The sequence below is a fragment of the Argiope bruennichi genome, chromosome 4 (genome assembly GCF_947563725.1).
Source record: "Argiope bruennichi chromosome 4, qqArgBrue1.1, whole genome shotgun sequence".
Taxonomy (NCBI): Eukaryota; Metazoa; Arthropoda; class Arachnida; order Araneae; family Araneidae; genus Argiope; species Argiope bruennichi.
Genome location: NC_079154.1, coordinates 107255601 through 107278657, shown reverse-complemented (window position 1 = coordinate 107278657; position 23057 = coordinate 107255601). Strand labels below are relative to the sequence as shown.

Sequence of the window (23057 nt, the reverse complement as noted above, 5' to 3'; positions counted from 1 at the left end):
CTATCTATCGTAGAACGAGAATCAGATTTATTACCATTCATTCAAATACCACCACCAATTTTACCATACCACCAATCAGAGTGAAACATTTGCTTCAAGTCATAGTGTCATGATTACATATTTTTTTTAATATATTTTTTTTTTTTTTATTGGTTATATTTATATTATTATATTAGTTTCTAAAATTTTCAATTGACTAATTTATGTTCCTCTCTCTTAATGACTTCTTCGCCAAAATAATTTTAAATTTCTAATTTAAGAAACATCTACTAGTACTAGTTTAGATTCATTACACAATTATGTTCATTGTGCAATGCATCTTCTAAATTAAGGAAATAGGAAGTGATTAATTCTAAACTAATACAAGAACTTTTTTGCTGAAATTTATTTTTAGCTATTATTAGTTGTTTAAAATTATTATTATTATTAACTACTTAAAATAGAGAGTAGGGGAAAATGTTAAGCATTGAAGTGTTATCCGTCCTAAAACTTATTTTTCAATTTTTTTATATGTCAGTGGATTATTCAATAAACACCATTATAAAAAGTACATAAAATGATTTTTAAGCGATAATAACGATATTATATTTTGAAATATTAATCTATTTTATATTAAATAATAGTAGAGTTGAAATATGGACAAAAATTTTAAAAAATTGATTTGATTTCCATTAATTACAAGAATAGCAAACATACAGTAATGAAAAATGTAATAAATAATAATTTAAAAGGAAAGCTAATCATTATAAAAGAAAGCCATAGTTTTAAATTCTTATCAATAAAAATGGATGAAAAATATCTGATGAAATATTTGCAGGATCATATTCACGATTTGAGTTTATTTTCGACATTGAAACTATTTTTTGTAAAACCTGCTTAAAATGTTTGTAAAAAATCATTAAACAATATTAACAATTTGTGCTATGCAAAATTGGTATCATTGAAAAGACAATTTTATTTTTTGAATTTTTCGATGATATCAAAAATAATTTTGTGCTTTTATAATTATGGAAGCCATGACGAAATCACTTTAAATTGTCATTTAGTTTATACTTCATTGAATTTTCAAAAATATTGAATCGTAGTGCTGAATTTCACTTTTCAAAGCATATATAAGAGGTAATTGTGTTGTTATGGACCTAATAGTCTGCCCTGAAGAGCACAAATTCAAGGACATTTATCTTTACTACTAGCAGAGACACTAAGTGAGACAAATAATCATATTTTATTTTGTTTTATTTCATAAATGCAATTCTAAAATTATTATGAAATTTATAGTTTATGTTACATTTCTGTCCTATGAATCATATTAGTAAATAATGTTGACACTTTAACATTTAATCAAAAACCATTTCAATATTATATGACCAAATCTGACTGACATGAAGTTTTGAATATCACCATTTTAGAATAATCAACAATTTCACAGTTCCAGGCAAATCAACCTTGGGTAAACTCCAGGCGCTGATTGGAATATTTTCTTTGTGAAGGCAAATGGTGTGATTTAAAATCATGTGTTTTTACAAGATAGTAATATTCAAATTTTCATATATCAATCAATTTTAATTACAAAGGAGTGGAACTCTTTTTATTTAAAACGTTAGAGTCTCGAATGGAATTGATAAAACATGACTCACAAATCTGAGGGTCTATATAAAAATTTAAAATTCATATTTCATCAGAGCATTTATTGTTGCAAGCTACATAAAAAATCATTATTTACTTAATATTGACCATTTATCCTTTTAGATACATATACCTCTTACTAATGGTTTAGAAATTTGGCCCCAAATCGAATGGATATCGTGCATATATAAACATGTTTACTTTAAATAATATAGAATGAATAATATAAATATTTTCAAAGGCCATTGAAAACGACTCCTTGCATTTATTTTTCGGGAAAATATCATGTTCTATGTTTATTTAATTTCATGCAAGCATGTGCTGAAAATTGTAGCTTTCTGGGTTTAGTTTGTTGTGAGAATTAACTTAATCCATTAATCTTTTTTTCGTCAGTGTGATTAAAATATTGATGAAAGTTTTTTTATTACTCACTTAACGTGCTCATATAGGTTATATTTCCTATTGAAATTTCTTAAATGTATCGTTTAAAAATACAATTAATATATTTTTACATTTATTTACTACAGAAAAAACAAATAAGAGAGAAACGATAATTATTATTAAGATGACAAATCTATATATATTGAATTTTAAGATGATTTTTTAAAAAAATTCTTCTTCCATGATATTTTCAAAAGCCAACTTGGAAAAATACCAAAAGTGCACCCAATTTCGAATTTTTAATGATCTTGATTTCAAAATATCACTCCGACTTGTACGTTCCCGCCTTCCAAAGTATACATGTACTTAGAGTAGTTGTTTTAGATTAAATGATCTAACTTGTGTATACAAGTATAAACACATATACTTTAATCTTTATTGTAAGTAGATATATGTTGCTAGAAATATATTATAGGAATTAAAACTGAATTAACATAATTTTTTCACATTCAGAGGATTTAAATAAAGAATGCTTTATGTATAGACTATATTCTGTTAAGAAAATAAGAAGGTTGGAATTATCTTGAAACCACAGATTTATTAATTTAGAATAAATATGCTTTTTCTCTTAATTTTCCCTTCATTTGTTCCTTCATATTAAAACGGAAATAAATATATAAAATAAATCTATGTAAACAAGCAGAAGAGCATTAGATATAGTATAAAGATTTGCATACGCAGAAGAGCATTATATATAGTATAAAGATTTGTCTTATCAGTTTTCTTTTTTTAAATATAAATTGTATCTAATTTCAGATGGGACGTTTAGACTTGTATTCTTCTGCAAATAAAAAAAAATGATGTGTGTCATCTAAATAGGGAAATAACCCAATGATTTAAGCAATTATAGTATCAAGTGATATTTGAAAAACCTTATATTGAAAAGAAAGGATTGAGCTGCTTGATAAAACAAGCCTCATTTTATACCCAAAAAATGACAAGCCATGCAATAAAATTATTTTTTTTCCTTGGATAAATATCGAATGCTCATAACTTGAACAAAATCTAGATACATCCAAATTATCATATCTGTCTGTTAATCGTCTCGTCAAGACAGGGTCGAGACAAAATCAACAACATAATAGCGATATAGGGATTTGAAATTGTTAATAATATTTATTTTCCATATCTGTCCTTAACAGAATAGGTGACTCGATATCAGAGCTATTAATGTGGAAGTTTACCTACTCGTACTTGTCTAAACAAATAAAAAAACTTATATTTTTACTTTCTCATATGCAGAGTATTTACAAAAAGAATGTATATTAATAGTTAAAAAATTCAATTTAGAGATTTTGACTATGCACTACTTTTCAGATTTACGAAAAATATATTTCTGGAATGAAGTCTATGTTTTTGAGTCTGCTTGTCTGAGAACAAGATCGTGTTGAACTAGACTGTATGAAATTTGAAGTATGCATTTAAATTTAAAATATAAATTTATATCAAATTTTGAACGAAATTCATTACACACACTAACTAACACAATAACTGCCAAACGAAGAAAACTAGATATATAAAATTTGGCCCATGGAATTCGCATCTAAAATATACATACGCATGAAATTTAGAACCAAATCCTCAAGGGGGTTGATTATCTGTATGCGTATACTTTCACAAGCATATAAATATGGTAATTCAAAAATGTGATGACTTAAATACATGCATATTATTTTGTAATTAAAATTTAGTTCTACTTGAATTTCTATTTCAAATCGGGAAAAGACGTCCATAATAAGCGATCTATTTTCTCGCTCTTGTGTATTAATTGCCAAAGCAAATTTGCCGAAGAAATTATTAGAGTGCAAAATTACATGCTAATATTGTTTTGTCTAATTGTTATTCCCCAATCTCATATAGTTTATTAGACATTTATTAGAGAAATTATGAGAAATTTTCGAGAATAATTACTAGACTACTGCCACTATAATTGCTGTAATTATAACTGCAACCACAATCAAAGTATCAGTCAATTTTCGTGTTTTAAATGTTAAAAAAATATAAAAGGAATAAAGAAAACTTCTAATGATTCTAGAAAGAAAAGTTATGGTGCAACTATCTGTATGGAAAGCTTTGTATTTCATTTTCATAATTAAGTTTCTATTCTTTGACAATGGAAATATCTTTTAATATTATAGTGTAAACCTATTCTTGTCTTGATATATATTAAAATTATTTAAGTATTGATATATCATTATTTCTGTGTATGTTAAATTTTAGAGTAAACCTTTCTAATTTTGATGCAGAAGAACTGAATAATTTATTATCCAATCATTATTAAATCTGAATATTTTACTACCCAATCATTATTAAATCTGAATATTTTATTATCCAATCATTATTAAATCTGAATATTTTATTATCCAATTTAATCTGAATATTTTATTATCCAATTTAAACTGAATATTTTATTATCCAATCATTATTAAATCTGAATATTTTATTATCCAATTAAATCTGAATATTTTATTATCCAATTAAATCTGAATATTTTATTATCCAATTAAATCTGAATATTTTATTATCCAATTAAATCTGAATACTTTATTATCCAATTAAATCTGAATATTTTATTATCCAATTAAATCTGAATATTTTATTATCCAATTAAATCTGAATATTTTATTATCCAATTAAATCTGAATATTTTATTATCCAATCATTATTAAATCTGAATATTTTATTATCCAATTAAATCTGAATACTTTATTATCCAATTAAATCTGAATATTTTATTATCCAATTAAATCTGAATATTTTATTATCCAATTAAATCTGAATATTTTATTATCTAATTAAATCTGAATATTTTATTATCCAATCATTATTAAATCTGAATATTTTATTATCCAATTAAATCTGAATATTTTATTATTCAATTAAATCTGAATATTTTACTATCCAATTATTATTAAATCTAAATATTTTATTACCCAATCATTATTAAATCTGAATATTTTATTATCCAATTAAATCTGAATATTTTACTATCCAATTATTATTAAATCTAAATATTTTATTACCCAATCATTATTAAATCTGAATATTTTATTATCCAATTAAATCTGAATATTTTATTATCCAATCATTATTTGCGAAAAGTTCTATTCTTCAATGAACTTTGATACCACGTTCGTGAATAATTCTGGAAATTCCACGTGGAAAGTATGAAATCCTCCTTTAAATACGTAAAACTGATCGTTAGGAAAATGCTTCAATGTTGATTCTTTATTTTCTTCTCTGAAAACAAACAAACAAATAAACATGAAAATATCAGCTCAAATATTATGTATATTGTTAATGAAATATAAAATTTAATATTCAAGAATTTGTTTTTGTTTTTAAATATCGGGTTTTATAAATGAATGCCCCATTGCTGATCTGTTAAAAGAAAACTAAACAAAGTACAATTTGATTCTTCAATATAATAACTTCTTGAAAATAAAAGAAAATAACAGAGTAATAATTAAATTCAACAATTATAAATCTTCAGTATGAGACCTTTCAGAAATATATCGAAACAGTACAACAACTCATGCTATAGTTTTTTTGAATGCTTGAAATAATGCAGATATACGCGCATTTGTTTTTTATGAAACTTTGAAATAATGCAAATATATGCGCATGACAATATTTGATTTTTCTTTCTGAAGTTACCTCCAACCGCAGGTGTTTGCTTCACCGCGACTAAGTGACATTGAGAAAACTTAAGATATGTATATCTTCAGGCTTTCAAAGCGTCAAATCAGGAATATGGAGATGACAAAGAATGAAGAAAGCGTATGGAATGAGTTATCGTATCACCTTGATATCATTCCTATCTTTGGATGAGTTTCACAATAAACACTTATAAGTGGGCTGAATTTAAACTTTCAACTTTTATTTTAATTTATTTTGATCAATAATTTTATATTTTGTTTCGCTTTTTGAAATCTTTTTTTATATTTGCAATTGTTGAATATTCAAAACGATCCACAGAATTATGTAATTAGGTCTAAGTTCTCCAAAAGAATCTGCTATTTAAAACGCGTCAGCTACCGTTGATGTAATAATTTGTAAATAGAGAACGCACAGTACAATAATAATGTTACATGTGGCCAGAACATAATGCTCATTAACAAAACATGATTTTGTTTGTTTGCTACGTATTACATATAATTTATTTCTATATCTGATTTTTCTAATGGCATGAGAGTTAGACATTTTTAACAATTCACTTTCTGCTCGTTCATTGTGAACTGAACTAACAGCGTTAAAGACGTTGATACTTATTAAATTTTATTTTGTTGAATTTATTTCCTCATATTTTCTATAATCCGAATATATAAAATTTGGTTTGTTTCTATTAAAAAACTCCATTTGCAAATATCACCAAACAACAAAATTAAATAATTATTTAAAACTATAAAAAATTCAATTAAAGTCGAAACGAATGAAATTTCTTATTCGCTATCGTATCTTCAAAAATCGAAGCATACAAATAAATCCAAAGTTCATTTTCTACAAAAACTTTCTGGGTGTCTAAATGAGCATTTGACGACATCCCACCTTATCTACCTTATCTATGAAATACCTTATCTATACCTTATCTACCCACCTTATCTATGAAATATTTAGAAACTTACATTTTTACTGGTGACTTTTCAAAAAATAGAAAAAGAGACCATCCAAGATATTTTGGATCGTTCGACAAATTGATGCTAAATCGGTGGACATTTTTAAAAAAATCTATGAGAGCATCAACGTTCATATCCAATGTCATCTTTCCTGATTGATCTTTTCTCAAACTCTCTTGTAAACGTATCAGAAAAACTCTCACTTACCTGCAAAATATTAAAAAGAAAGGAATGCATGAGAAAAAAAATACATGCATTTTACACAATAGCAAATTAATAGGAAAAAGAATACAATAAAGTATAATTTTTGATGCCAAAATATTTATACATTGTATAAACCTGGGCCTCCTCAAAAGTTTATTTATATTGCCCTGGTAAGGATTTCCGGAATTTAAAAAAAGATATTTACTTTGTCTTAAATAATTGAATATGCCTTTATTTTTACTTATAACAAATGTTACTGTGCAATTGTGTTTGCACTTTCCAAGCTAGACCACTTGACTAAGAGTTGCCAAACATCGCACATATATACTTTGGAAATGTGCATCTTAGAAAGATGATTTTTAAAATTTTAATCAGTTAAAAATTAGGCGAAATTTTAGTACTTATTATCAAATAAAAAATAATATTTATATCATTTTAATATTCAAAACATTATCGTTTCAGTCATGCTTAATATTTTTCTACAATATTCTCAATATTTGAAAAAATATTTTAAAACATAATTTTTGATAATATATTGTATAAAAAATAAAATTTTACGTGCACGAACAAGGGATATTTGCAAGAAAAAATTAATTTTTATCAACGTGTTGACATAGATTATATTAATTATCATTATAAGCCAAAAACACAAAAATACAATTTTCAGAACATGTCTGCAAGAAATAAAGTTAATATAAAACATGATATTTTCAACTAAAATCAAATGCAAGAAAACGATTTTTCTGATTTTTAATTACCTTATATTGTGCTATTTTAGGCAAACATGATTTTAAAAATACAGAATATCTAAGCTAATCCTGGCCCAACGGCTAATTTTTAAACAGTTAATAATAGGCATATATATCTAATAGGAAAAATAGTCTAGGTGTCACAAAGAATAGTATTTTACGCAGTTTGAGTCAATAAATCTTCTGATGAATTACAAATTTCATATTCTTTACAGATTCTTTGGCCTATAAGTTTGTATTTGGTAAAATATTCTTGAAATACTAACTTTGTTATAAATCGAAAAGGTCTACTCTATTGTGAATAACGGGGTAATACTTATATAATAGCATGAGCTATATTACTATCAAAATTTGTAGTTTGAAAATATTTTTCAGAAGAAGATATTAAAAGACTAAGTTAAATTAAAAATTGAAAATTTTATCAAGTTCTGTAGTTAAATACAACGGCAGAACAATGTTAATGTTGCAAATATTTTTAACAGACTGCGAAGTTATACAAATTAAACACAGAGGCTGAATAAATTAATGATTATATTATGAATTCACCAGAAAAGTGACGCATGAATTTTAAGACCAAGGCAGAAATTCTATTAAAAAATTTAAAAGTCTGCTACTGGTTTTTAAAACATCAAAGGGGCCGAACAATCAAACTGTCTTCGAATATGACACATTAGATAATTGAATATTTTAACATGGTTTAATTTTGGCAATTGATGCATTGTCAACAGCATGCCATTTACGAATACTAGTTTCCAAAGATCTTATTAATACTTAATGAGATTAAATGCTGACCTTAATATTAGTCGCAGGAATGCAATTAATATATATGGACAAATCACGAATGCAGGTACTTTTCCATTAGCCGGGAGCAATCAAAAAAATGCTAAATAATGTAAGATTCCGCCAAATTTCTTAAGCGCGTTTGGTTCACAATTGGCGACATTTGCGCCCTGCTAACGGAAAAGTACCCGAATGCATACTTGGGTCGACTTCTTTCCAACGGACTGAAACTAAATTTCAGTTGGAATTGTTGGCAACTAATCAGATCTCAAATTTCATATATTTAAATCATTGGGTGTTTCAGTTTTCGCATTTACATGCTTGCGAATATAATGACGGACAGATAATCAACCCTTTGAGGTATTTTTGTTCTAATATTTAATATTTATCTGCATTTTAGATATTAAGTATGTGTGCAAAATGTTATGCATTTAGCTGCCTCCGTTTCAATTGACTCCGTTCAAAATTTAATAAAAATCTAAAAATTTGTCGTAAAACTGTATACCAAATTCCATCCTTCTAGGTCTAAGCGCTTTTGAATTATTGTATCCACATATAGACAAAAAATATTGCTAAGGATGTGCTTCCGAACTCTGGAAAAGTCGAAAACTTTAAAATTCATCAAAATGTCGATTTTTTTTTGACGATTAATAGATTAATTTTTGTCTACTCCGCGCACGAGTAAGTAAAAAACTCTCATTGCTCTTATAATAAAATTAAATTTTCCCTCCATTCCTATTGAAATTGGAATTATTAAATTAATGAATGATTAAATTTTTTAAAAACAAAGAATTATGGAGCTTCGCGTCTGAACGCCTTAATACAGATATGGAGAAAACTATATTGGATTACAGTTTGGAGCATAAGTACTCTGCTCTGAAAGAATTAAGGAAGGAAGATAAATTAATTTTCAACAGTTTGAACAGTAATCATGATTTATATGATCAATTAGTTAAAAGAATTATAATTTATTGTTCTTTCATTATTTGGGTCTTCGTGCTCATGCGAAATGTTTTTTTTTCCAAGCATGAACAATGTCAAACTTAAATAGAAAAATTCTCTCATTGATGGAAAGTTAACTTGAAATTAAAAACAAAGGAAAATAAATCAGATTTGCACACATTTTCAAGGACCTGAAAGACTTTCTTTCACATAAAATGCGTATTTTTTTTCATATTCTCTTGTAAATTAAGATTATTATATTTGAATTTATTTAATGTTAGTGTCTAAATTAAATTTAATCTAAAACACATAAAGAGCTTCAAAAAATTGTTAATCTTTACACTGCTAATGTTTGACTCTTTTGACTTATATGTTCGCCGAATCCTTCTATGGAACATTTACGGAATTTACGTACGAGATGCATGGCATCTTGAAATTTGGCATCGTTAACCAAAATTCCTTCAGTACTCCAGCAAAAATCGTAAAGATAATCCCAAATTCAACTGGATTATATAATCAAAATTATTCACAATCGATATTAAACCTGCATTATAATAAGAGTTCAATACATTTTTATTACGTTTTGATTAAGAAATTAATCAAATTATTATGATCCCTTCTTACAATGAAATAAATTAAATAATTAATAATCCCTTCTTCTATCTCTCTATAAGCCACATATTGGTGAGTTTTCTTTTGTACCCTTTATTTCTGGTATATTCCTATAATTTTTTTATTTTCTCATTTTATTGCAACAAATTCTGCAAATTAAAATTATTGTCTTTCATTTCCCATGTTATAGCAAACTCCAAGATTCCTTGGGCGGCGTTAATTTCCTCAAGTTGGATTCAACGGTAGAAAAACACTCAACAGTCACTATAAGCCTTTTAATATACAGAATTCTTTATTTATCTAAAACAAATGATATTTTCTTTAAAAAATATTGATGTCTTTTAATTTATAGATAACAGTTTTGTTCATATATTTACAGAATGCCAATTTAAATGCTATTAAGCAGATTGCACTTTTTTCTCTAAATAGAAAAGTGGAAGAATTTTTCGGGGATGGAGAAAACATTATTTCTCCACGAGAAACAGCAATTTTTATCAACACGTTCATTTTACTCATAGAAAACAGATGTTTAAAAAGTATTTTCAGTTTCCTAAAAGATATGCCGAGGAAAAGTTTTGTTTTAACACAAAAAAATAAGAAATAATCATAAGTGTATTACTTACTTCGGGATAAATTTTCTTAATCAATGGTAGAGCCCATTTGTGCAAATCATTTTCTGATATATTAGCTCGAGCATTTCAAATAAATCTGTCACATGCTGTAGTGAAAAGTAACATTTTCTAAGTAAATTCGGGGTGGTTTGCAGGATCTATGACTGTCATGTCTTCCACAACTAACTTTTCGACCAGTTCAGGCTTTAAAAGATAAAGATTGTATGAACCTCTAAAATAATAAAAGAGAAAGTGAGCGTGTGTGTTAGTTCTCTACAAGACAAAACATTTAACAAAGAATTCTGAACCATTGAAGAGAAAGTCAAATTGCTTTCATTGTTATAAATAAGGTTCCGTTTTTAATTCTTTTTCCATTGTTGTTCAAAATATAAAGATTTGGCTGAGTAAATTTTCCTTGTACTTTTTTTATCATTTTTTTAAATTTTATTTATTATTTATTATTATCAAATTTTTGAATATTTGTTGTACAATCGTCAATATATATATATATATATATATATATATATATATATATATATATATATATATAGTGCACCGCATGCGGACTATGCGGTGCACTCCGAAAATATAAAACAATATATCAACATATGGCATTTAATATTTTATAGAAAATAGGAAATTTGCTCGCACATCAAGAATAAAAAAAAAAAAAAAATTAGAAGTTTGTGACATTAGATGGGATTTAAAAAAAAAATTTTTTCCAATAATAAAAGACACTGACTTCATGGTTCATATGTCATTTAAATTCAACATCAATATTCAGTATCACAAATTTATTGGAAAAAATATCTTACTTTTTCTAGTGCTAGTGCCACCAGAGGTCTGCTTGTACCACTATAAGCAACGAATATTGCTCTTTCTATGCACTGAGATTTCATGAAATTCTCGATGTCCACCATAATGTGGTTCAAAGTGAAATATTCACTGTATTCGCTTTGACCAAGATTCCTCAAGTCTAACGAATAAACCTAAAAAAGTATATTTTGATTATTTTCTGCGATTATTTAAAGCAACAGGTAGAAAAATACCTAGCTAGAAAAAGATCCGAACTTTGAAAATCGTTTCAGAACTTGAGAATGAAAATTTTACAATTCTACGCCCCTTTCTTGTTTAATTTAAATTGGATTAGTGAGTTTATAAATGGGGTTAATTCAAGTGACGTAAAAGTCATGTGTCATGAACTTATGCGTATGGCATTTAAGTTTTCATTCGCAACGCTTTTGTCGATAAGTCTGCCATTAATGTTTTCCGCCAAGTATGAAGCGGATTTTTTGTTTACATTTGAAGTTACAATTTTGAGTCATTTTCATTCCTCTTATTATATGTTAAAAGATGAAATACTGGTGTGCTGTTGGAGGCTGTAATGCGAAACACAAGACTGATTGTCTTGATAAAACGTTTTTTTTAGTTTCCTTTCAACAATCTTGACTTGGGTTATTAGCTTTGGATTAGAAGGTTTTATGCCTTCTTCGAAGTCGGTGATATGCTCCGATCATTGTGAAGAATTCATATAGTGTTTGTCCATTTACTAAATATAGGAAATTGAAATTCAAAGCTGGCTGTTTCAGTAAATTTTTAAGAAAAACCCTTCGAAGGAAAAGAAATCGGAAAGTGATTTGCCATCAAAAACAAATGGGGGCAATCAAACAAATGAGTCAATTTCTGATTTACTTTATTGACATTTCATGAAATTTCTGATAATTTTGAATATGCTTAAAAGGCTTTGAAATGTTTACTTGAATATTGTATTACGTTTTACATGCAAATTTTTATCTAAATTTAATTGATGTAATTAAACAAACTCCTGTTGCAAAAAAAAAAAAAAAAAAAAAAAAAAAAACATATTACTCTTAACTTAAAATTAACAACTGCTATAACACTAAACTTGGGTGGAAATGAATAGATTTATTTAATAAGTGAATCCTTTACTAACTACTGAAAATTCAATTTTCTTATTGATTGTTATCAGCATTTATAATTGATGTATTTTATTAAAAGTGCTCTTAATTTGATAAATTGAATGCTACATATAAGAAATATATTTATCTATCTATACCTATGTTTTGAAAATAATTGTCATTTAGTTAAGTATATAAATGCAAGAGAATTGATTACGAAGCAAAATTATTTGAATTCTGATTTTAGTGGAATGTACTCTGCTTCTTCCCAGACTATTACTTTTTCTGAAATAATCGACAAAATCAGCAATTTGCAAAATGAGCTGCAAGAACTTCAGGATTCTGTGTGAATGAAAGAGATCCCTTCCAGAGAATATTATTGATGATATTAAAATGGGTGCATTGACAGGTTTCACTAAATAAATATTTTTCTCTCTATATATGTTTTTTTTAATTTTGAAGCAGATCTTCAAAAATTAAATTTGTTGAAGTGTCCAGTTGATTTATATATTCTATTCCTTGTTAAATTAAGGACTGGAATTGCAAATGGATTTTTAACTATTTTGTTTGAAATTTCAGATTCTGCTGTTCCAAGGAATTTTAATTTTATAACAACAGTTTTTTATATAAAGTTGGAAGTGTTACCTATATTTCCTCCTAAGTCATTAGTTATTGAAACCATGATAAAACAGTTTGGTTCTGAAAATAAAGACTCCAGTGTCATTATTGACTTCACTGAATTTCCTATATAGAAACCTAGCAATCTAGTAGAACAGCAAATGACTTTTAGTTTTTATAAGAAAACAAATACTTTAAAAGATATGATGCCTTCAGGAATCATCAGCCATTATACTGTGGTAGCATGTCTGACAAGGAACGTTTTATTAAAAGCCGTCTGATGAATGTATTAGAACCGAATGATGTTGTAATGGCAGATAAAGGTTTCCAAATTGAAAAAGAACTACAAATAATAGGATATAAATTGAAATATCCAAAATTTTTAAAGGACTATTCAGTTTAATATTACTGAAAGAACTGATAACTCCAAGGTATCCATTGTAAGGATTACAGTAGAAAAAGCTATTTCAAGAATTAAAATGTACAAATATTTTGCAGGGGCTCTCCCTTATAAATGTTTATATCATGTCAATTCAGCATTTTTTATTGCTTGCATGTTGTGTAATTTTCAAAGATCATTAATTAACATCAAATAATTTTTGTATTTGACTTTTAGTTTTTTGGTATTATAATAAAATGTATTATGAGGTTTTACTTTTTAATTATGAATCTTAAAGTTTTCTTTATCATTTAGTAATTCATATTATTTAGTTATTGCTAGGTAATAATCTCTAATAACAAAAGAGCAACATGGATTGTTCCAGAAAGCATTATTACTAGTTTTTCAAATACATTTGTTGCTTTGTGATGGCTTCAAGGTGAATTTATGTCAAGCAATTGTTTCTATTGTTAAAAATGAAATATCATTTGTTTCTTGTTTTTAAACTGAAATTAATTGTTATCAGTAATATCATGCTATAGTTTTGTGCACCTCAGTGATTTCTGTTTTAAAAAATACAGGTCTTTTCATTGAAGATCAGTTTTCATATCAGCATTTATTATATATTTTTTATTTCCAACTTCATTTCTACATGAATATTTCACTCTTTTTTATCTATTTTTTTAACATATCGATTTTGAATCATAAAACTCTGTAAAAGCATAAAAGTGTTTTTTCCAACTCCTCTTTATATCCTATTTAACTTATATATCATGACCTAATTCTTGTTTATTAAATTTACTCTATTGTATGTTTTTTGTTTCATTTTACGATATTTATTCAATGTAATTTTAGCATTTTAAAATACATTTCAGAAATGTTCTGCTTTAAAAGTATATTGCTCAACATTATGTTTTTATTGGTGATTTAAAAAATTGTTGTTTAATATCTAGGATGTTTCTGTAGAATAAAACTGATTTCATCATTTACTTTGACATTCTTGTCATGCTATGTTTATATTCATTGTATCTAGAAAAACAAACGTTCATAAAAAGTTTGTTTCTTTTAATAGGTGAGTATATTGAAACATCCATTTTATCATATTTTTTTCAAATAATTATCATACGTATTTTATCTATAAAGGCGTCATTTTGTTCGTTTGTCCTTTAACAATTTCTACAAATTAAAATGAAATAACTCATTCATAAGTTGAATAGATTAAAAAATGATATCTACATCTTTTATGATTCATAATTTGAAATTATAAACATAATTTATTTAATATATACAAATTTGAGTCTCGTGTTCTTTCCTCTGAGCAAACTAAAGAAATCAAAGTCTCAATTTTAGTAAAAAAATCATTGCATAAGAAAAAAATAATAATTTTATTTGTAAGCTTCAAAATCTTAACTTATCTAAGAGTAATAATTACTTTAAAAAATATATTCATAAAATTCAACATTCAATAACATTTAAATAATATGTAAAAATTTAATTTTTCAAAAAACACTGTCATGGCCATTTATAAAAATGTATCTTTTGGATAAAAAAAAGAACAGGGGAAAGTAAAGAATAAAACAGCACCAAATTAATTAAATAGCGATATTAGTTAATTATGCAAAAGCAATAATTACATTGAAAATACAAATTAAAATTTTAATATCAGAAATAAAATTGCATCACTACGAAAATTTTGAGAAAATAATTCAAAATATTAATTTCTTTTTAAAAACATCAGAAGTTTTTAATAATTATTCAGCTAGCGCAACGTTCAACTTCAGTGCTTTCATCAACGTTATCGGCAGACAACCCGATATGCTCAGAACGGTTGAAAATTGAACAGAAGCGGTTTGTTTGGTACCTGTCACGTGATCGTTAATTGATCCAAGTAAGTTGTCAAGCTAGAAACAAGTAGATGTTAGAGAATTGAAAAACACTTACCAGCCTGAGTAACTGCAGCAATTGAAAAATTATTTTTTAAAATAAGGTGGTAAAGGGACTAATATGAATAACGTTTATCTCTTAAATCATTGAAGAATTACAAAAAAAAAAAAAATCATTTCAATTCCCCACATTATGACATAAATGGTCCATCTACAAATTCGTATGGTATTTCCACTAGCTGACTAAAACTCAATCAAAATTATCTAATTATAGTATTATTCATTAGTCAAAAAGAGAAAATCTTTTTATATAAAACAATGAGATAATTGAAATGCGAATGTTTAGAGCTCAATAGAAAAGAAAGCAAACTGCTGAACAACTTTGGCGAATGTTGACTATACGAATTTTTATTTATCAAATCTAATATTTTGGAATTGTTTCTTACAGAAGTATTTGGAATGACATGTGATCCACAGAAATGTGGATTATTTTATCGTTTTAACCCTTAACTGCGAACGTGTGGTCTGCGAGACCGCTCTCGATGGATTTTCGGTCACCCCTATTCTATTTTTAGCTCAATTGAATGGATTGACTCTGTAGCTCCCTGTTTTGTGACTTTCAATACACTTGCACTTTTTCAACCGATTTCAGCGGATGCTTTTTAAAATAATTTAGTCATGTCTTTGAGCGCGGTCTCTAAAGCCGCACCTCCCTGTTAGTGTCCCAGTGATAAACAAGGCTTAGCAGATGGTGCTAAAAATAGGGCCCCGAAATATCATCCAATTTACTGATCCTATTATGAAACAGTGCTACAGACACTTTTAAATGAAACAGAAAGTAATTTTAGTGATAAGGATAATTGTACAGAAGAGGTTTTCGATGAAAGTTCATATTCAACTGATTCTGATATGTATGTTCAAACATAATAAATTTTTACAGTAATAATGTATTTAGAAAAATTTATAAAATATATTAATATACCAAGAGATATATATACAGAATTTATAGATGGATTTTTATACTAGTTCTTAACTTGTATGTTTAAAATACCCTTGAAAACCGTGCTATGAAAGTCACCCAAGCCGATGAAAAAAGGACCAATTTTACCCATTGTCAATTTTTTTTTATTTTTCATATAATTGTTAAATTTTACATTATATAGTCTTCTTTATACTTTCATATACTGTAAAAATAAATATGATTTAAAAAGTAAACAGTAATATGTTTTTTCAAGAATATTATTTATTGTAACATGTAATTTGAGAAGAAAATGTATGCTTCAAGCAATTTACTTTTTTCAATGATAATATATTTTGAAAAATTTCTAAAACATATCTATATATCAAGAAAAATATCTGCAAAATATACTGGCATTTTTTCCTACTAACACATTCATTAGAAAATTTAATTTGAGTGTAAATGAAATGCGGTCTCGTAGACCGTACCTCCCCAGCTAAGTCCTAAAATTTCACCTCCACAGTTAAGGATTAAAGGATAATATAAAATTTCACATCTGTTAGATCAATAAGAAATGGGTGTATGCTCAATCGATTGCATTAATTTGAAAACGAACAAAGTACGATTTGTGCAAAGAAACGTAATGCTTTTAACAAACTAGTAAGTGAGATAAAATAAGCTATACTTGGAAGATAATATAAGCTATACTTTGGAAGATAAAATAAGCTATACTTTGTTCCCAGTTGTAATGTCAACAGGTGAATAGCTCATGTTGATTGAGAATGAAATATAACTGATCAAACTTTATTTCAAAATAATTATTCATCCAGGTTTTTTTATCGATTTCATAAAGTTTATTCTTCTTAAAAATGTTTATTCTATTTTACTACTAAATTCAAAGGTAGATATGACACAAAAATTTCAGGAAATTTATCTAGGGCCACAAAGAAAATTATGGTTACATTAAAAGAGGTAAAAAAAAAGCGATATTTCATAGCGAAACATCTTTTCTCCTCGAAAAATGATGTTGTAACAGTCAGAACAAGTATTATAGATTTAAATTGGTAAAAACAGAGTACAAGATTTGATGGGCGAAAATGAATTGTGGTAGGTATTTATTTGGGTTTGAAATTGGTCCCATCTATCCTAAAATTCAAAAAGCACCCACAAAATAATCGAATGACTGAGAATTAACCATTGAATTTAAATTTGCTTCTGCAAGTTATCATCCCATGACAAATATAAATAAACATTTTTCTTCGAAATTCTTATTTTGTATTTCAGAAATCTCTATGGATACAAATCATCCATTTGGTAACAGCTGACATATGAAAATAGCCGATTCAAAGTGCCTGTATTGCATGTGTTTACTTCTAATTTTCTTGCTATTCCTGTTTTTGTTTAATTAAATTCCTGATCATTATAATTTTAAATTGATAAAGGTTTCCACTATCTTCAAACACCTTCATCACACTACAAATGCAAAGAATAAAATAATTTCTAATTTACAATTTATGCATGTTCTGGAGACGCAACCAATCATTTATATATATAAAAAAACACTCATATATATATATATGTGTGTGTGTGTGTGTGTGTGTGTGTGTGTGTGTGTGTGTGTGTGTACCGTGCATTATAGAAAAGATTGTTTAATTTAGAATAACCGAACACAGCAGAAATACTTTTTAAAAAGCGGTAAACTATTTCTGAGACAGATTTTTTTTTAAAATTTTAATTAGAATTTTATATTATTAAAAAAAATTGAGTTTTACATCAGCACATCTGAAAGTATTATAAATTCAATATGTCAAGTCAATATGATTCATTTCATTGTGTTAAATTTCAAACTATTATTTTCTTATTTACGTCATTTTAATAACCGTATGATCTTTGTCTGATTTAAAAACATCTTAATTATATTTTGCATCTTTATTCATTAATATACTGGAGAGAAATCGTTTTCCTTTTTATACAAATATTTATTTCTTGCTTTGTTGTCGATGAAAATAAGCACCATTTTACATATTGGGCATTTTTAAGAAAGCCTTTGAGAGGCCCAAAAGTTTAACACCAGAAAAATTGCAGAATTTTTTTCTAATTAAAAAATTTTTAAACACTGTTTTTGCTTTATGTAAAATAATTGTACATATAAATATAGGTTATTATTCGTTTCAGTAGTAAATGCTGAGACCAAATTACTTTGAATCAGAGAAAATTTATTGAATAATGTTTTCAGTTATTGAGTAAATTATGAATTTGAGTGAGCTTATATTGTAATGTATTCAGAATTTAAATGTGGAATGAATCTACTATCGTTTTTATATTTGGTTAATGTGTTTTGTTTGGGAAAGAAAGTTATATGATTTTATAAATAATTAAAATGTTTAGATTAGTTATTTTTGTTGTTTGTTTATTAGATACGTTGTAAAGTGTCTGAAATAGAACGATTTACATGTTTGTCAAAATATGAATTTTAGAATAATTTGCTGGGCAAGCAATTGATAGTCATAAAGGACATTCAGCAATTAATCAATGGATATTGGAAAATCAATTGGTCCCCCATAGTAGCTAATGATTAAAAAAAATTTTTTAAAAAAAACTTTAGTTAATTTACTTAAAAATAGAAAAAAATATGTTATCAAAAATTTTAACATTAAAAAAGAAACTCAAAACTTTGATGTAATGTTAAAAATACTCCAAACAAATAATACTTTTAATCATGTCTATGTAATAACTTTTAATGAATATTTTGACGCACTTATAATACTTCTTTTATATTTTATTTAGCGTGGATATTATATTTTTTTGTTATATTTATTTCAGCGAATCAAGTTTTTGCAGTTGTTACATCTTCTTATTTTGATTATAATTATTTTCCCCGTTTTAGTAAACCAATAAAAATATTTTAATTAGAATTTTTATGAACTCTTTATCCTTAAGTGTTACTCGTAAACATTGTAATATTACGATAATTTTAATCAATTTTTAGTCAAATTGATTATCAGATGGCACCTTTTACGTGGAATGAAAAATTAAATTAATTAATAGATAAATTAATATTTATTTTCTGAAATTATTATTGCTATTAGAAACACAGAAATGCATGGAATTTCAGATTTTTTTACGGATAAGAAATCGACTACAAATTTATTTCTAATCTCTATCTTTATATACAGGAAATTCACAAGCATGCAAGAAGTTAAATAAAATGTTATATAACTTTTATAAAAAAAAAATTATAATCTTTGAAAATATGTTATTTTAAATTTTATCTAACCCAATATCAAATACGGAATTTTAGTAAATTAACATAAAACCAGAATTTTACCTTTCTCATTGTTTTATTGGCTATCCCATGTTTCACTGTATTCCACGTAAGATGAGTTGTAAAAAAACCATGGATGAATATGATTGGGCATTTCATTGAATCAGCTCCATCCTCAGGTTCATTAACCGTGAAAAAGAGATTGACAGGTTCATAACTGAAAAACATACAGAAAAAAAAATATTTTTGTGCACATATTATCAAATAATTTTTAAATTATCGTGAGACTTTGATTGGACAGTAAAGTTAAAAACCATGAACATATTTTAAACAGAATTCAAAAAACTTTTTAGATATTTGAAAAGGGAAGAAAATTACTAACAAATAAATACATAAAAATTGTTTTATTTAATTTTTTTTTCAAATTTCAAAGAGAATAAAGCTATAAAACTCTCTTAACAATGGAACATTTTTGTTAACATTCATCACTTTTTTTTGTGCGAATAATTACATTTTTTCGAAGTTTGTACATAGTTGCTTTTTGAGAAAAATGATGTTTTTTTCCGAATTGCATCAATGAATTCGTAATTGATGTATCTGAAAATCCATAGACTTTTTCTTTTGTTTATCAAGATTTAAATGCATTGTGAATATTTGATAATTTGAAATTCGGCTTTGTCTTTTTAGTTCACATCTCTATCCACAGTAAAATGAAATTTGCAACGCTTATGAATTTATTCAAGTTTCTTTTATATAAATGATGAAATAGTTGGGGATTGTTGTTGCAAATTCTTATAAATTTCAAACTGCATCATATACAAATCTGTATAGTACCGAATCCATTCATAAGGAAAATATTTTAAAAAAATCACAACTAAGAAAAATTCAACATTAATTTTAAAAATTGCTTGAGATGTCAGAAAATATGTAATATCTTTCAAACATTTACAAAAAAAATGAATTGAATGAATGAAATAATATGAAAATGAATGATCGAAAAAGAAAAATATGCACAAATAAAATGAAATAAATTCAAACTATGGGAGAAATTACCTAATTTCTGGTGACATTTGAGATTTTTATTTAAGAACAAGTTGCGAGGAAATAATGCCAGGTACTAAGATTTTTAGTATTTCCAAGGTTTCTTCTTAAATAATAAAAGAACTCACAAGTGCCTTTATCTATATGTATAATTAGGATTTAAGGACTATTTATGAAACGTCCATAAAATGACGCGGGTATCATTATAAGCTTTTATTTCCTTGAAGACGATTTCAAAAGGTGCTAATGAACGGTTATTAAACTAATGAGAATGTTTTGTATTAAATTTCCCATATACATGTACAGCCCCATTAATAAAACGAACCACCCGTTTCATCACTCAGCATGAAATCATAAAAAAGCATCATTAGAAAGAAATCAACATATTCTCAAAGATTCTGCTATGAAAATTTTATAAGGAGCCGTCTACATATTGAAATAAGAACAAGCTTCAAAATTTACAACACCCAAATCTTCTCTCAAAATTACATCAAAAGCTCTTCCCGGAAACTAAATTTCATATGTCTTTAATGAGTTTGTTTCATTCATAATTTGGAACAATTCGTTTCCAAATTATGAGCTAACAAAATTTTGGACCTCTAATTTTAAAATAAAATTTGGTTCAAATCTTAAAAATTAATATAATTGACTTCAACTCTTTTTATTCTGAAAATATAAGGTATTCTTATATTTATTATGAACAATTAACTTTTAATATGCAAAAACTTGGACAGTTAGAGTTTAAAAATTTTAAATGGTAGTACACTGAAAATAATCAAATCAAACGTGGTCATTTTATGAGGGTGTGCAAAATTTCTACTTATTCCTACGAGTAGTTTTTCCTTTACATGAGGTTTTATGTTTTTTCTCTAAAATGATGCACTTATAGAGGCATTCACAAATCTGAAAATATTGTTAACATTTTATTTGACATTCAATTTTAACTGATCATGCATTTCGAGAATCAAATATCTTTTGTAATATGTGTGTATATATAAATATTCGTTGCTTGTACACATCAATCTATTTGAGTTGTCAGAATTTTTATTCGTCAGTTCATATAATGACATTCACAGAATATAAGAAATTACTTAAAAATTGTAAATTTTTTCTCCTAGTAATTAATTTGTAGGACTATAACTACTGAATTTTACAAATGTACTGATCAAATTTTTTCTCTTTATAAATAATGCAGAATGAATTCTCTATTTTGTAATAAGATAAGGTGCATTTGTGTTTCTTTAAATTTATCAATTTCTATGTGATTAATATTTATTACAGAAGATTTAAACTTCATATTTATCTTCCGTATATTGTAATCATCTTCAATCATTGTATCTTCAATCATTGTTCATCTTTAATCATTGTATCTTCAATCATTGTTCATCTTTAATCATTGTATCTTGTAACTTCTTCATCATTGTATCAATCTTCCGTATATTGTAATCATAAATAGAATAAAAAATTCTGGTATCGAAACATTATTAAATAACGGATATATTTGTATTTTGTGTACAAAATGCATCCTACATTTCTTCTCTACGCATGGGAAAATGAAGAATTGGAAATACTCTAAATGTTTTACGAAGTATTGATTAATATTTAAACTTGCCCCTATTTTTGAAAGTATGAAATTGCTAAATTTTTGCTCAATATTTAAATAAAGTGTAGAAGCATATTAAATAAAAAATTTTAAGACAATAAATTTCAGTTTACTTGAATACCAATACAATTCTTGGAAAATAAAATTTTGTAAAAATTTTCCTTGATAAGTAAAAAATTATTTATAAAAAAAATTACTCAAAAATTCGTATAAAATTAAATTTTCTGTTAATACTCTTCTTATCTGAGGCTTGTAAAAAAGATTAGAAATTATAGATTTGCTAGACTTTTTTTATAAAACATTTGTAATCGTTTATATTTGGTATTAGCTATATGAATAATTGTGGTTTCACAAATTATTTTATTACATCGTATTAAAACATCTCTATATATAAAACGCTTACTTGGACGCAAAATCAGGTCGAATTTTCTAGTCGCTGTTTGGCAACACTTGACACCGCCAAATGAGAAAGGCTTCAGTTTTCTTCCCCATGCTAATGAGGTTAGGCTTAACATGTTTTCGACGATTATTTCAAACAATTCGGTTTATTTTCTTAGTGTTTGATGCATTTAAAATTTAAAATTGTTAATTAATCGGTCTTTAAAGTAAAGCATTTATGTTCCAGTAAAATGATTTTCTGTTTCTCTGGTATGGTTCCCAAATTTTAAAAATTGCGAGAAAAGTACAATTTGTTTTTAAAATTTGTTTCTTTGGTGGATGTATATAATTATTTAAATGAATGGTTATTTGTGTTTACAAAGAACTTTGATGCAGGTGATTTTTGAGAGTGTACTTTTGGCTTTACATTTT

The 23057-nt window shown here is 26.2% G+C and overlaps 1 protein-coding gene across 2 annotated transcripts; it reads right to left on the bottom strand.

The window, feature by feature from the left end:
- Window positions 1-5163: 5163 nt before the first annotated feature.
- On the bottom strand, window positions 5164-20759 carry LOC129965724 (protein ABHD11-like). Of its 2 annotated transcripts, none has more exons than XR_008784234.1 (6): window positions 20657-20759; window positions 19667-19820; window positions 11397-11570; window positions 10594-10813; window positions 6693-6890; window positions 5164-5307 (listed from the first exon to the last, which is right to left on the bottom strand). XR_008784234.1 is itself a non-coding variant. In XM_056079846.1 (6 exons), exons 1-4 carry the CDS (start codon window positions 20671-20673, stop codon window positions 10711-10713), a joined length of 420 nt encoding a protein of 139 aa, XP_055935821.1. In that variant the 5' UTR covers window positions 20674-20759; the 3' UTR covers window positions 5164-5307; window positions 6693-6890; window positions 10594-10710. The 2 variants fall into 2 exon arrangements, 1 of the variants encoding a protein (XP_055935821.1); XM_056079846.1 differs by having other exon boundaries at window positions 10594-10785.
- Window positions 20760-23057: the final 2298 nt, after the last annotated feature.

Bases quoted from the DNA above. Each gene is read 5' to 3' on its own strand.
- LOC129965724 (XM_056079846.1), bottom strand. The intron at 11,571-19,666 runs GTAAAATTCTGG...ATACTTTTTTAG, and splicing joins CCAATAAAACAATGAGAAAG to GTTTATTCGTTAGACTTGAG. The intron at 10,786-11,396 runs GTAAGATATTTT...TATCTTTTAAAG, and splicing joins TGGCACTAGCACTAGAAAAA to CCTGAACTGGTCGAAAAGTT.